The 14,787-nt window shown below is 44.5% G+C and overlaps 1 protein-coding gene across 1 annotated transcript in view; it reads left to right on the top strand.

Annotated features, from left to right (window-relative positions):
- Shroom4 (shroom family member 4) overlaps positions 1-14,787 on the top strand; it is a 202,778-nt gene that overhangs the window by 152,689 nt on the left and 35,302 nt on the right. The window contains 25 exon segments of the mRNA XM_038316566.1: positions 3,637-3,771; positions 6,022-6,106; positions 6,108-6,134; positions 6,136-6,247; positions 6,250-6,461; positions 6,463-6,606; positions 6,608-6,703; positions 6,705-6,863; positions 6,865-6,888; positions 6,890-7,084; positions 7,086-7,341; positions 7,344-7,364; positions 7,367-7,512; positions 7,514-7,594; positions 7,597-7,633; positions 7,636-7,911; positions 7,914-8,053; positions 8,055-8,090; positions 8,092-8,208; positions 8,210-8,263; positions 8,265-8,337; positions 8,340-8,386; positions 8,389-8,523; positions 13,735-13,764; positions 13,767-13,798. Of these exon segments, the coding sequence (XP_038172494.1) occupies positions 3,637-3,771; positions 6,022-6,106; positions 6,108-6,134; positions 6,136-6,247; positions 6,250-6,461; positions 6,463-6,606; positions 6,608-6,703; positions 6,705-6,863; positions 6,865-6,888; positions 6,890-7,084; positions 7,086-7,341; positions 7,344-7,364; positions 7,367-7,512; positions 7,514-7,594; positions 7,597-7,633; positions 7,636-7,911; positions 7,914-8,053; positions 8,055-8,090; positions 8,092-8,208; positions 8,210-8,263; positions 8,265-8,337; positions 8,340-8,386; positions 8,389-8,523; positions 13,735-13,764; positions 13,767-13,798 (2,670 nt within the window).

The raw sequence follows: 14,787 nt of genomic DNA, 5'->3' as shown, positions 1-14,787 counted from the left end.
CTAGACAACCCAAGCTCTGGTGGTATAGACTACTTGCCTAGCATACACGATTCTAGGTTCCAGCCCAGCCCGCTTGCCCCAAGTTAAAAAAATCAACACCTCAGAAAATCCTTGGGCAAGGTTACACAACTAAGGTTTGAACACAAGTATTGCTGAGTCTAGGACAGTTCACAAATGATACTAGGCCAGGTACTGGGCTTGCAGGCTGTTTCTTCCCTTCCTTAAACGAGGGTTAAGTGGGAACTTGATCTGGCTCTCTGCTGAGATTTCCTTCCTCCCAGTCTTTCTTTTTTTTTTTTTTCTAGTGTCTCCAGAGCCCTCCCTCCCTTCCTCTGTCTCCTCTGGGATTATTTTCTACTGGAGAAACCCTAGAGACTGCTGGGCCTGTTTCAGCTAGTGTTTTAAGTGTGGCAGGGGAGTAGTGAAGCGGAACCTTGACAGAAGTTTCTGGGCACACTTGGTTGGAAGTGCCCTGAGCCATTTAAAAGGACAACTTTGAGCTAATAGCCAATATTGTACTCCATGGGATTTACTGACCACTTGGTAAAGCACTAGACTATTTATAGGATTCCTTGAGAAGGCTTCTTCTAATACCCACAATAACATTGGCAGGTGAGGATGCTGCTTCTAATTCCTAGAATAACCTAGCCAGTTACTCTTCCATTTCTCAAGAAAACAGTAGCATATAAAATGATAGAGTTTTGCTTCTCATAACTTACTAATTTAATATAGTTGATAGGACAAAGCTAATATACACAAAATGTTGATAAGCAATACAAAATACATGATATGATGGGCTAAATTATGAGGACTACATTACTTGGGATAGACTCCCCAGAGGAGATGACACCGGCAGTACATATTTATTTACTTTAATTTGTATACTGTTTAGTGCCTCATGTCCACAAAGATGCGCAAGTTAATGACCATTGGGAATATCCCCTTTTTACTGCTATGGAAATGATAATTCTGAGAAGCTGTCACTTGTTGACAGCAACAGAAATTAGTAAGTGATAGAGTTGGGATTCAAATCAAAGCAGTCCAATTACTGGGATAAATTCTACTAAAAAAATGAATGACAATAAAGGAGAGTTGGGAAAAACCAGAGCTAGCTACAAATTGTGATCAGAGCAAGAAGATGAAGCTATAGTATGATACAGCTTATGGAGACTTTAAAACCTGATCCAGTTTGTATTTAAAGCAGGACAGGGTAAGACATTGGAATTCAGTGGTAGAGAATGCCCCTCCAATTGAGTTGTTGTTTAACCTGGTAGGATCTAAAAGCCACAGGTGGAAGTATATTCTTTGGCAGGTGGACATAATACTTTGAACACAATATTGAGGGCATAACTAGAATTGAAAGGTAGTAGCAGTGGATTCTGGAAGGATAATTGTAGTTCTATAACGGTACCAAAATTGAGAGAGGAAGGAAAGAGAGAGAGAAGGGGGAAAGCGGGGTAGATAGATGGAACGGCCAGACAAGCCAAAGATACTTTATAAAAGAAGATTTAACAGAGCAAATAGTAAATTAAGCAGTCAGGAAAATCAATGCTTACTAGTTCATGTTTTAGACTCAGAAGAAACTCAGAAATCCTCGATATGGAAGAAAAACCCCAAATAGTATAGGTTCCCTATTTTATAACTGCAGTCTCAGTGTTTAGAAGCACCAGACATAATAATAGATGTATACAGACCTAATAGTAAACATTCCTCCAACTGGGAGACGCTTGACCACGTGACTCTTTGACTACATGACTGCTGGATGAGAGTAACAGCAGGGTTCTCCCAATACCACAGCTTTGGGTATGATATTCCAACCAAGCATAGAGCAAGTGCCTTCTGGGACCTTCAGTCTTCCTGCTGTGTATTTAATGTTCCATCATAGGACAATGTGATTATGAGGATGGGACCTCACCATAAATTTTAGCCACTACTGCTGATCTATGGTCCTGATGTTTGACAGGTAACTTTCTCTGCCCTTTTTCCCATATATTTCCTTGTTTGTGTCTTTTGCCTCCAGCAAGGCCTGCTCCTCAGGACTACCTTTTTAGGCTTTGGCTTTGTGCTGTCTGAGTCTTCAGAATTTTTGCATTTCCAGCGAGGCTGCAAGGCCTCCTTCTTGGCTCTGCCTGCTCATGGGAGTTAGAAGATTTATCTATCCCACTGGCTAGCAAACTGACAACAGGAGTCCTTATCTGTACCACCAGTGCCCAATAAGGGGCCCATGAATAAATTATTAAATAATATATCATCTAGATATCTTTGGTCCCTCAGCATCATTCATCTGCCCGGCAGCCACTATATATTCCTATAAACTTTCTCAGTTTCTTCCCTTCTGACATTTGTTTTCCCTCTGTCTTCTCTCTTTGTCTCTTGCGTTGACTGGTCCTCCTGTGCCCTCTCCCTTTCCCTACTTCTTCTCCTGCTCTCTCATCTATATGTCTTTCTTCTCCCTGCTTCTATTCCCCCTCCCATCAGCCATCTCTTTCTTCCCTAGTTCTACCATGTCCTGGCTTAGCTTTCCCATTTGTAAGAGTGGCATGTCATCAGATGAAGTGTGACAGTGGCCATGGATGGGCCTTATATAAGCAAGTCACTGTAAGAGTTGCAGTTGTAGGCTTTGGCCCCAGACAGAACCTCTGGTTATATTGAGGGCATTGACCGCAGACCTGTTTCCAGTTATTTGCCCCCACCATGCTAAACAGCCAATCTCTTCTGTCACCCTAGCCTGTTCACTACTTTGTCCTTGTTCTTCTCACAAGAGGTGGACTCTTTGTCATGACCTTGCCTTCAAGTTCAAGTATCTCCCTTATGTGTGCCTGTGTCCATCTTAACCTTCAGTCTCTAGGGCAATTTGATGGTACTTTGTTTCAATTAGTTCTGTCTCATTCATGAATCAGCAAGCTCTCAGGAGTATAGACTGTTTTTGACTCATGGCAATATCCCCAGAACTATATGTATTTTAGAAGACACATAGTAAACGTATAATAAATACTTAACCGAATTAATGAAGAACATTTGAACAATTCACACTCCACTGCTGACTTGTTAAAGCATCTCAACCACTCACCTCCTTTTGCAGAGAAAAATGGGAAGATTGGTCATATTGATATTTTCCCTTAAAGACAAGTGCAGGTGGGCTTCCTATTCATTGGTCAGCAGCTTTTTTGCAATCCACAAATATTACTGAGCATCTCCTGTGTGTTTAGAATTAGTATACATCCTTGAGTATGCTTTGGTTTGGTTTGTTTTTTTTTTTTTTTTAAGACACGGTTTCTCTATGTAGTCCTGGCTGACCTGGAATTCCCTCTGTAGACCAGGCTAGTCCTCAAATTCACAGAGATCCACCCGCCTCTGCCTCCTGAGTCCCGGGGTTAAAGGCGTGCACCACCATTGCCCAGCGATACTTGGATATGTTTATGAACAAAACATTTCCACTGAAACTGGCATTTTATGTCTCCAGGAATCATCCCTTGGATGAAGGAAATTTGAGTAATGAAGCTAAGGGGAACACTTAGATGTCTACACTAACTCCTTGGAAGATAATCTAGCTCATTGAATGGAAAGAGGGGGTAGGGACGGAAGTCGCTTGGGAAGTGATTTCAGCACTGACTTCCTGGCTCTTTCTTGTTGTAGGAGAAACATCCCCGTCAGTAGGCCGCACTCATGGCATGTGGCCAAGCTATTGGAGGGCTGCCCTGAAGCGGCTACCACCATGCATTTCCCTTCTGAAGCCTTCAGCTTGTCTTGGCATTCTGGTTGCAACACAAGGTGAGTCTGCAGGATGGCCAGCTTCAAGGTGGGCTAGAGGATGGGCAGCCTGGTCACTCGTATCCTTTGATCTTGTCCCTGCTTGATGTTTTAGAGCTAAATGGGTATAGCAGAAAATAGCACGGCCATCTAGAGTCCCTGGGCTCTTATCTAATTATATGACTAACAGGCCAGCATTGTGACTTTGAGTCTGCATTTTTACTTCTTGATAATGTTTCCTTGAAGTACCTCATTTGAACCACAAAAATAACCACTCTGCCCTGATTCTCATTCTATCTCACGACTGATTCTTCTTCAGATTCTTTTCTTGATTCCTGTCAGAGGCGCTCTTCTCTATCTCTAGTCCCTCACTAGGAACTTCCTCTAGTGTCTGTTGATTCTCTCACAGAGCAGAAATCTCCAAAGCAGGGACCGCCCCAAGTCCAGCTCCATGATAGGAGCTTGGTGTTGTCCATTTTTTTCGAAACAACTGCTCAAGGGATGAATCACTTGTTTGTTTTTTCCCCCAGTCGCAAAACCAGCCCAAGTACAGTGCTCAGTTGTATTTTCCCTTCAATAATCATATCTCCCCTCCAAGAGTGGACTTTTTGTTCGGGGTGGGGGCTCAAGGAAGCTAAGGGGTGAGTTTTTCCTAGATTGGTCATTTTATTTGGTTTTAGAATCCAGGGACTCGTGGCAGAGGCAGTTTTGTTTTAGAAGAATGCACAGAGAGATATTCTAGCTCTGGCTCCTGCCTGAGTGTGTGTGTGCACATGATGTGGACGTGCGTGTGTGTGTGTGTGTGTGTGTGTGTGTGTGTGTGTGTTCCAGCAGAAAGTGAGGTGAATAGCAGGTTCCCTTGACAACAAGAAATTAATGTATTGCTAGCTCAAAACCAACTGAGCAAAGTGGTTAAAAGCCGTGCATGAGCAAGACAAAAGGAAGCTGTTCAGCAGCTCCCGTGGGCTGCTGTCACAGCTCAGCTGTGGCTTGGCTTCTGAGAGCAAACCTGCAACCTGGAAGCTTCTAGTCAAGGAAAGCTAATGGCATTTCTTGGCTCAGTCTAGCTACGTGTTTGGGAAATGGCACTTAACATTCAAAATGATGTCTTTTCCTTGATCTTCCTGGCGGGCTTTGGCTGTTAGTAGATAAGGGAAGTATGGGCAAGCATAGCCCACTCATAGATCATGGCTAGTAGTAGAAAGGACATTGATAACAATGACAGCCGAGAGCAGATCCTGCCTTAGATGCCTGGGCTCTGACAAGGGCCCTTTGTTTCTTATCTGATTTCATCTCCACAGCAACACTCTGGTAGAGAGTTTATTTTTCCCCATTTGGAAGTGTTATCCAGAGAGGAGGTAAGACTTTGGGTGGAGAGAGTCCTGGCTTCCAATTGCAGTTCAGCTTCTTCCACAGATTCCTGAAATCATCAGTTTGCTTTAGAAAGTGAAGAAAGTCATCTCATTTGGGCTGCAGATGGAAGACTGTAAAAGGCCTCAGTAAATAATCAAAATTTCTATTATCAAGAAAAAATCGCCAGTTCTGAGGACTGTAGCCCCATAGCAGAGCCCTTCCCTAGCATGTTGCAGGTCTTCAGTCCCACCACCAGCCCTACAAATAAAGTGCTAGGGGAATCTCCAGACCAAAGGAACATTTCAACTCCACCCCTGACTGCGCCACTAGTTAGAGTGGTAAAAAAAAAAAAATTGTCTTCTCAAAGTCACTTCCCTCTCTGGAGCTTTTGTTTTACTGACACGAGTGGTTTTCCCAAGCGCAGCGAGGCCCATTGGCCTGTTATAAGGAGCCCTCCAGGTGAGTGGTGGTGGCACTCTGAGAATCACTGCTCTAGGAAATGCTCCGGCTGAAGTCAAATCAAGTCCCATAGGGCTCCTCTCTAATGCTGATGCTTTGAACTGTCTCTGCTGGCAGAGAACCATATGCTGACCCAACAGAGACTCCTCAGAAGCAGCTTCAGACTTGCTGTTAGCGGGGACATTGTGCCTAATCCCCATGACATTGCCCCAGGCTTGGAGATATGTGCTCATTCTTCCTCTCTGTGCAATCCTGTCTCTCATTCCGTCCTGTTTCTGTGCAACCCCTCAGCCAGCCTCCTCACCCATTTCCTCTGTTTCTCCCTTTGCCTCATATTATCCTTTCACTTGTAACGTGGGTGGCTCTGACTTGACTTGCCCTTTTCCATGGTGGATGGGCCAAGGTGGGAAAAGGGTCTAATTTTTTGGCTAACTCATGCAGATGCCTTGTGTCTTACAGTGACGTGTGTGTGCAGTGGTGCCCCCTCTCCCGGCACTGCAGCACTGAGAAAAGCAGCTCGATCGGCAGCATGGAGAGCCTAGAAACAGCCAGGCCAAGCTACTTACGAGGGTCAACCTCTTGCCTATCGACCAGAACATGTACCCCAGTCAGCGTGACTCAGCCTACAGCTCCTTCTCAGCTAGCTCAAATGCCTCTGACTGTGCCCTTTCCCTTAGGCCAGAGGAACACCCTCCACAGACTGTGTCATGCCAGGCCCAGGGCCAACTAAAGCCACCGATGGCAAGATCTAATGTATGTGAGACCTCAGAAAGTAGCACAGTACCAGTGGGGACCGTGGGACCTCTACTTCCCAAGAGTCATCCTGCCCAGAGGAGGGTCAACACTCAGGACCTGCCAAGATGGCACAAGGTCCACCAGAGCCTCCTGTGAGGCGGGACAGGCCTTCGGGCCTCTAGAGCTCAGCTCCTCAATGGAGAGCAGCGCCGTGCATCTGAACCTATGGACTCCTTGCAACAGAAGGAGAAACAAGGCTTAGAGACAGTGCCGCCGCCAAGGAGCCCTAACCAATTCTGTTGCACAAGTGGGGCAAGACCAAGTGACAGGCGAGGGCCTCCAGAACTGTGAGCTCAGCCATCCTTCTGAATCCAGCCAGGAGGTCTCTGAGCATCTACTGATAGACGGGCTCCTCCAAAGCGCTTGATTCCCCAAAAACCCATGACAAGGGTTCTTCTAGCAGAGAGTTCAGGCCTGCTCAAGGAGCTTCAGCAGATTTGGCCAACCCTTTGTCCTTTGGTGCCATCCCACACCTCCGAGGAAGCACAGAGCATCGCCATAGTGCTCCCAGAACAGCTGCTGGCGTCCCAGTTTGCAGCGGATGCGCGTGGACTCCAGAGGCGGCAAGGGGATGGAGTTGCCAGCCGGGCAGGATGGGCACCAGTGGACGGTGTCCCCTTTGCACAAACAACCCTAAGGAAAGAAAAGTCCAGGTCTCCCTACAGGAGACCCTCAGGACCAGCCTATCAAAGAAAGGAAGGCCAGGCCAATAGATGATAAGGTGATGGGTCTGGTGTAACCAGAGCCAAAGTGGTTTCCCACTTGGAGAGGTCGATGGACCCCTGCCAGAACGAACTTACTTAGACCCAAACGGAGCAAGCAGAGCAGGCAGTGACTTGGCTAGCCAGCAGCCCTCTGTCACTTGCTCCCCTATTCAACAAGCCAGAGACGTCTTTTCAACTTCTAAAGTAGCTGATCACGCAGAAGCAACTGAAGAAGGGGACAGTGAACCCAAGGAAGGTGGCCGATTAGGTGGCAGAAGGAGTGAGGACCCCGGGGCCGCTCCATCCAAACCGGCGGAAGAGCGAGAGGTTTGCTACCAATCTTCGTAATGAAATTCAGAGGAGGAAAGCCCAGCTCCAGAAAAGTAAGGGTCCATTGTCACAGCTGTGTGACACTAAGGAGCCAGTTCAAGAGATCCAAGAGCCTCCAGAAAAGCCCCCCACTCCCTGCTTCTAACTCGGCTCTCCTATCTTCATATAAAGAAGTCCCTAGCCCGGAGAGACAAGCTCTTCAATAAAAGCATTGATTCTCAGGGCTAGGTCTTCAGAATGCCTCAGCAAGCCTCAGAGAGCTCCAAAGCTAGAGTAGGTTTAGAGGGAAGGCTAAGCCCGGGCCAGAGGTCTGGCCAGTCTTCTTTGAGCCTGAACACCTGGTGGAAGGCATCTGACTCACCCTCCTTAGACACTGACAAAGCAAATGCTCCCCCTGGGGTCTGTGGAGGTCAATGGAGATGGTCGCCAGAATATAACCCACAGCCACATGTGCCGCTATCCACAGAAGGTCCTTCCAGCCCAGATGACAGCAAGGAACTGAAGACACTCTACTGCTCAAGCTGGGGAAAGCCATTCTCTTGCCGTTTGCAGACAGAAGAAAGTTCTTTGAAGAGAGCAGTAAATCCTTGTCTACATCTCATTTGCCAGGCTTAACCACTCATAGCCAACAAGCCTTTACCCAGAGACCAAAGCCTATGGACCCAAAACTTCCAGTCAGTGAACTATAGGGAATTGAGGATGCCATCCCCTGGACCAATCATATCATTCCACAGACCAAACCATACCATGCCACAGACCAATCATACATTCCATGTCACCACTTCAGTCAGAAACTCCCACTTACCCAGAATGCTTGCCTACCAAAGGGCCTAGAAAATTCCCTGTGCTGTAAGCCACTGCACTGTGGGGATTCTCGATTACCACAGGACCTGTTCCTATTCCTGCAGTGCTCAGGGAACTGTAATGCATGATCCTTGCATTTATTGTTCGGAGAAATCTGCCCTGCATTGCTAAAGAGAAATCTGTTGCCAACATTGCCTCAAACTGTAGGTGTCACCACCACCAATGCATTCGGTGTACAGCTTGCTATCATAATCCTCAGCATGGTGCCCTTGAGGACAGCAGCCTGGCACCTGGCAGTGCTTGGAAATCCAGGAAGTCAGCAATACAGGTGAGGACTTGGTTCGTGGGGGAGTGGAGAGTCATTATTTTAAAATGTAGCACAGTGCATTGCACTGATGTCTAGCCCCGTCTCCACACTCAGCCACCAAGATTGCAGTATACCTGATGCAGCTTTAGAGGTTGGGAAAAGTAAATTTTGCTCCTTAAAATGAACAAGACTGGAACTTTGTTCTAACTTTAAATTACTATCGTGAGTGACCTTAAGTAAACCATGAACTGATTATAATGTGAAGTTAGTCATTTTTAAAGGGAAAAATATATTCACTTATAAAACAGCTAGTACTAATAAAAATTAAAAGGTAAGATCCACATAAAAGATAAAAAGTACTAATTGTCTTCTAGCATCTGGCTTATTTTGCTTAATGTAATAATTTTAGTTGTACCCATTTTCTGCGAATGTCATGATTTATTCTTTTCTTTATGAACAAATAAAATTATAGTATGTTTAGTATCCAGAGGACTCCAAGTCCTTCCACAGATACACTTGCATACCCGTTGTTATAATTACCATACTTACAACAGTTGAGGGCTAGAACCAGCCTAGATGTCTGTCCATCATCAGATGAATGGAGAGCATGGCTCTTCTGTTGGAAGCAAAGGTGGAGAACAGTATTTTCCAGTGTGTATTTGCACGGAAGTTGAAGGGAACAGGGCACGAAAGCACATTAAGCGCTTGATATGGATTACATTTACATGAGTATATTAACAACCAACAAATATACATTAATATTTATACATGTCATAGGAAACGCATTTTGCCTAAAATTGTATAGTATAAGTAAATGGTCAACTTTAATATGCGTGCTGGAAGTGTTCTTGAAAGTATACTCACGTGTGCAAATTATTGTCATTTCCCACCTATGCATCTACACATATTTGGGATTACATATGCCTACAGCTTCAATAGGCTTGGAAGCTATAGCAAACAATATTGTTTTCTGAATATTAACTTGAGAGTCCATTGCTACTTCTCCATATACAGCTGAACTTTGTGTATTGGCTTCATATCCTAGAGCATTGCCAAACTCGCTGATGAATTCTAGTACCTCGTTGGTAGATTACTCAAAGATTTTGGACATAGGAGGGTTGCATCATCTTGGAACAGAGGAGTTTTGTATCTTTTTCATGTTCTGTATGCTCCTTTCTTGCCTGGGCCCCCAAATACCCTGTTCAGAAGGAATGCTGAGAGCAACAGTGTTTACTTGGTTTTTCAGGACTTTCCTGTGAAGTTTGGTAGCTACTATCTTCTAGTGATTGTTGTTTTGAAGTTGTTCTTAATCTCGGCGAGAAATGCCCCTTTTAGTCTTAGCTTCAAAGGAGCTCTTTGTTTAAATTCAAGAAGGACTTTGGATTCTTTCAAATGTTTCTTATTCTATTAAGGTGCCCACATAGTTTTAATTTTGTCTAAATTATAGTGAGTTATACTGATTGGATTTTGAAATAAGGATCCACCTAGCATTTCCAGGATAAACCCCCACTTGATCATAATGTAGTAACTTTTTATGTTGCTAGATCTGACTTATTAACATTGTTAAGGCCCTTTGAATCTACCATTTAATACAAATTTAATCTTTGTTTTTTTTTCTAACTAGGAAATGCTAGCTTAAATGAGGTGGGAAGCAGTCCCTGCTCTTCTATTTTGCAGGAAGAATTTGTTATAGCACTGCTTGTTTTTTTCTTCTTTAAGCATGTGGTAAAATTTACTCACTGAGCCAGGTGGTGGGTGCATGCTTTTAATCCCAGTACTCAGGAGGCAGAGGCAGGAGGATCTCTGTGAGTTTGAGGCCAGCCTAGTCTATGAGAGCTAGTTTCAGGATAAGCTCCAGTACTAGAGAGAAACCCTGTCTCGAAAAACCAAAATGATAAAAAAAAATACTAAAATCATTGGACCTGAATTTTTTTTGTGAAAGTGTTTTGAAACTGCACATTAATTTCCCTGATAGAAACAGAGTTATGGAGATTATCTGTTTCTTCTTGAGTGAGCTTTGGTAGATTGTGGCTTTTAAGGAATTTCTCTATGTCATTTACATTTTTACATTTATGCAGATAAAATTGTTGGGAGCTACTCTGAAGGTATGTCAGAATTTTAAGACTGTACTGGTGATGAGTAGAGGAGGGGAAACAGGTACATGATAAGGTGAATGTAGCAAAATAACAATTGTAGCATCTTGACAGGATCCACTGGATGCTCACGGTAAACTGCTTCCATCTTTTTGGTATGTTTGGAAATATTCACAGTACTGAAAAAAGAGAAAAGAAAACATAGGTAATGCTCAAAAGGCAGTGAAGCTGAAACTAGACTAACTGGCTTTAAATTTTCCCCGGAATTTATACTGCCTAATCTTTCCCGTCTGAAAAGTGAAGGTAATGACAGCACCTGCTTCGTTAAGGTGGATTAAATGGCAAACGTGCGCAAGGCCTTTATAACAGTGACTGCCAGGCAGTAATCATCTTATAAGTAAGCTATTTTTAAGATGAAGGGAAATTTGGCTTAGCTTGAGAATCTTGGCTGAAAGAAGTACTCATAGCAAGTCATAAGGAAAGGGGGTTGAAGGTGAATGGAAAGAAGGGAGAGGATGAGTACAGGGCTGTCATCTCTGGACCAGAATCTCCGGAAGAGAAGGAAGTTCATTTGACAGGTAGCAACCGTTGGCTGTAGCAATATAGGCAAGCTGTGCCTATGTCATCCCTCTCCTTTTGTACTTGGAGGGACACATTGGGTTCCTAATGCCTGATAGACTGACTAAGTGTATCTGCTTAGACACTAGACTTTCAGGTACGTGGAAGACAATATATACGTGGATGCCGTTTCTACCCTTGTTACCCGAATCCTGTATTTTTGACCCTGTGAGATGTATAACATAGGTTTAGACACTCTAGCTCTGGCAACTAAGGTAGTTGCTGTGGTTGCCTCTGTCTGAAGAAGGCTGGGAGCCTGCCAGCTCTTTTCTGCCATGAAGAAGGTTGGGGAACTAACTAGCTCTGGATCAGTGATATCTAGACAAGTGAAATCAGCATCTACTTACAAGCACATGTGGTTAGGCCAGTTAGTTTTACATATATTGCAGATGATTTCACTTAACACTTACATGAAACCGGTGAGGAAACTGAGTCCTCAGAGAGGTCACACAGGTCACAAGGTGCAGAGCCAGGATCTGACCACCATGAAATAACTTGTATATGGCTGTCCACTAGTTCTAGCTGCTTTAAATGTAACGATGCCTTAGTCTTCTAGCAATCAAGAAATAGGTACCCAGGTCATAAATATGCTACCTTATAGCAAGTTACCATATATTTATGGTATAATGTTTAAAAATGTAATATATATGGGTATAACATGTAGTATCAATGTATAACATATTGCACATATGTATTAGCATCTTATGTTATTGCTGTGTGACATATGTGTGTGTGTGTGTGTGTGTGTTTATACTAAACAGATGTTAAAAGGGAGTGTGGGCCATCCACTTGCTGAAGGGTAGATGTGGAAACCGAAGCTCTATTTCTAGCTGTAGCTGTGTTCTAGAGTGTGTGCTTACTTTCCTCTCCATAAGTTAGATTGCAAAGCCTAGGCCGTCTCCCATGTAACAGACAGGATGGCTGCGAACAATATCACTTTCACCAAGACAGCCAGTTCTCCTATCATCTTCAACTGCTCTGCCCACTGTGAGTATTGCTCCTTAGGTTCAAAGAGCACAGAACAGTTTTAGGATACTAAGTGGCTCAGGCAAAAGAAGAGAGTAATACTGAGCCTCTCAAACGGTCTGTGGGAGTGGGTGGAGAGCTCGGCCTGGTTTACCCTCTGCTGTTTTCTAAGCTCTTCCATGGGTCTAGACATCTCATGGACAGGGCATCCTGGCTCACGCTGTAGCTCAACATGTTATGGTGCCTTTGTGGACAGTGACATCTCACAAACATGTCAAGGCAGACAGAGTCTGAAATACAGATTGTTCAATTTTGCTCTGCTGTATCCCAAACAGAGACTGCTCTCTAGTTTTGTAAAAGCTGGAATCCGATATAGTACTCCACACTTTTTCCTTGGTAACACCCTAAGAAGCGGATCCTGTGGTATTCAGGCTGAGCTTGTCCACTCGAGTGGTCTTACTGCAACAGACTCCCAAGTACTGGTGACCACAGAACCTTCTAGCTACATGCACGGGGCCGGGCATTCTCTACCCATCTGTTTGATCTCACTGACTATCTTTATTTGCCAGATAGCAAACTGAGGTTCGAAGGGATTTGACAGAATGTCCCTCACGTAGCACAGATAATGAATGTCTTAGCCAGTATAACTGACACCAGAGACCTGTGTCATTCCGCTTCACCAGGTGTTGGGCCCCCAAAGAGAGGCCTGCTAGGGCTAAGGACTATAACCCTTGGGAAAGACTAATAATAGCAGTATTGGAACAAAGTGAACTTAGAAGATCAGTGTGGCTTAGGAAAAAATGCCTTCTCTTGGGCTGAGTCTCCAGGTAGAGGGTGCTAAAAGCAAAAGCAGGAGAATCTGAAAAGCAAGCATGCATTCAGGCTCAGGCTCTAGTAAGAAAGGGAAAGTTTTACAAAAGGCATATATGGCTGAGCAACTCAGGAAACTACATCCAAGAGAGACAATCTTACTGTATAATGTATGAACCAGGGCACCCAATTACTCCATCTCGCTAAGGTGAGCTCATGTCAACCCTTGTCTGAATATGTGGGCAGAGGCGTAAGAAACAAATGGCACGATGAGGGTAGCTGGCAGCTCTGCTCCACCTTTTCCCACCCTGGGAGAGAGATTCTGCAACAGGACCTCCAAACCCCCTAGAAGTCAGTGCTTCCAAGAAGATGCTTTCTAAATTTGAAAAAGCAGGAACGGTGGCCAGGTTCATCCGGTTAGGATAAACAAAAGAGCTCCAACCCTCAGTGCAAGCAAGAGCTAGAGCAAACAGCTAACATGCTAAACTAGTTTTTTGGCGTGGTTTGGGAGGGGTGTGGAGCAAGCGGGAAATTGAATATTCTTAGCCCACAGTGTCCAGGTCCCTGAGCGCTTTCCGAATATCTGTATGAGCCACCATGGCTCAGCAGCCTCCAAGTGCACAAGGCTGGTAGACTGTCTGGGGTGTCCACACTACCAAGGAATCTGGGCCAGGCTGCTGTTTGGGAAACTACCTGAAAGCCTGGACGTTCAAAGTTACCTAACTTACCAGATTTTCTTTTGCAGGATTTTCCTGGGGACAAGTGGAAGCCAATTAAACTGGCAACAGGAAAGCTAGCCATTCAGGGAGGTACGTGATAGCTCCAGCGGGGGGAGGGCGAGTAATTGCGGTGCCTCAGAAAACTTCTTTAGAAATGGGCTATGGCTTTTGGTTTGCTTGATTTTTTTTTTTATTTAAGAGAACTGGTTTTCTATTCACACCAAGGAACTTGTTTTATAATTATAATCCAATGACCTCCCTATGCCACCATCTGAATATAAAGGCGATAGATGCTGAGAACATTTAAAATAGTGTTTGGAGGTGATGTCTGTCTTGAGGGAGGCAGTTATACCCTGTCTAGGTATACCAAGGCCACAGAGAATGAGACTTGCTGAACTGAGCGAGAAGGCACAAAACTGTGGCCATGAGCAGTTGGAGTCAACAGAGAGGAGGTGGTCTGTTCTCTTGTCCAAGGTTGTTGGGAGTGCACCTGCTTCTTGGGTTCTGCCACCACGCTTTTAGTAGGACTCGTTGAGAACTTATGAGCATGAAAACACGCTCATGGCGATACAACTGCTGGAGAAAGGCACATACAGCTTGGAATAAACTAAAAGTACTGCTTTTGCTCAGGGGGTGGAACCCTGAGCTCCTTTAATCGTGGATCACAGTACCTGGCACTCAATGTTCCCTAGAGATCGATGGTTGCCCTAAATGGTGTACTCTTAACGTGAACCAGAGGTATGTATGGCTGGTCACTTCTTCTGGGTTGCTGCTTGCCTAGTTGGATCTCTTTTTGTACATTTTGATATGCTGTCATCAGCCATATAAGAAAGAGGGTTCTCAATGATTTTGAAGCCCATTACCATCTCCAGAATAAAGCAGAAGACAGAAAGGCTTAAATTAAGTCCCAGAGTTCTTTTAGGGTGGTCTACATTATGCTCCATTATTTTTAATTCAAATATAAGTAGGTCATTTCACCTTTCCCTTCCCTTTCCTCCAGCTCTCCCATGTCCCCTCCCCCCCAGCCTCCTCCCAGGCCCTCTACTTGTCATCTCTCAAATTTATTGGCTTATTTTCTT

Source organism: Arvicola amphibius, chromosome X (genome assembly GCF_903992535.2).
Source record: "Arvicola amphibius chromosome X, mArvAmp1.2, whole genome shotgun sequence".
Lineage (NCBI taxonomy): Eukaryota > Metazoa > Chordata > Mammalia > Rodentia > Cricetidae > Arvicola > Arvicola amphibius.
This window is presented reverse-complemented; position numbering and strand designations above follow the sequence as displayed.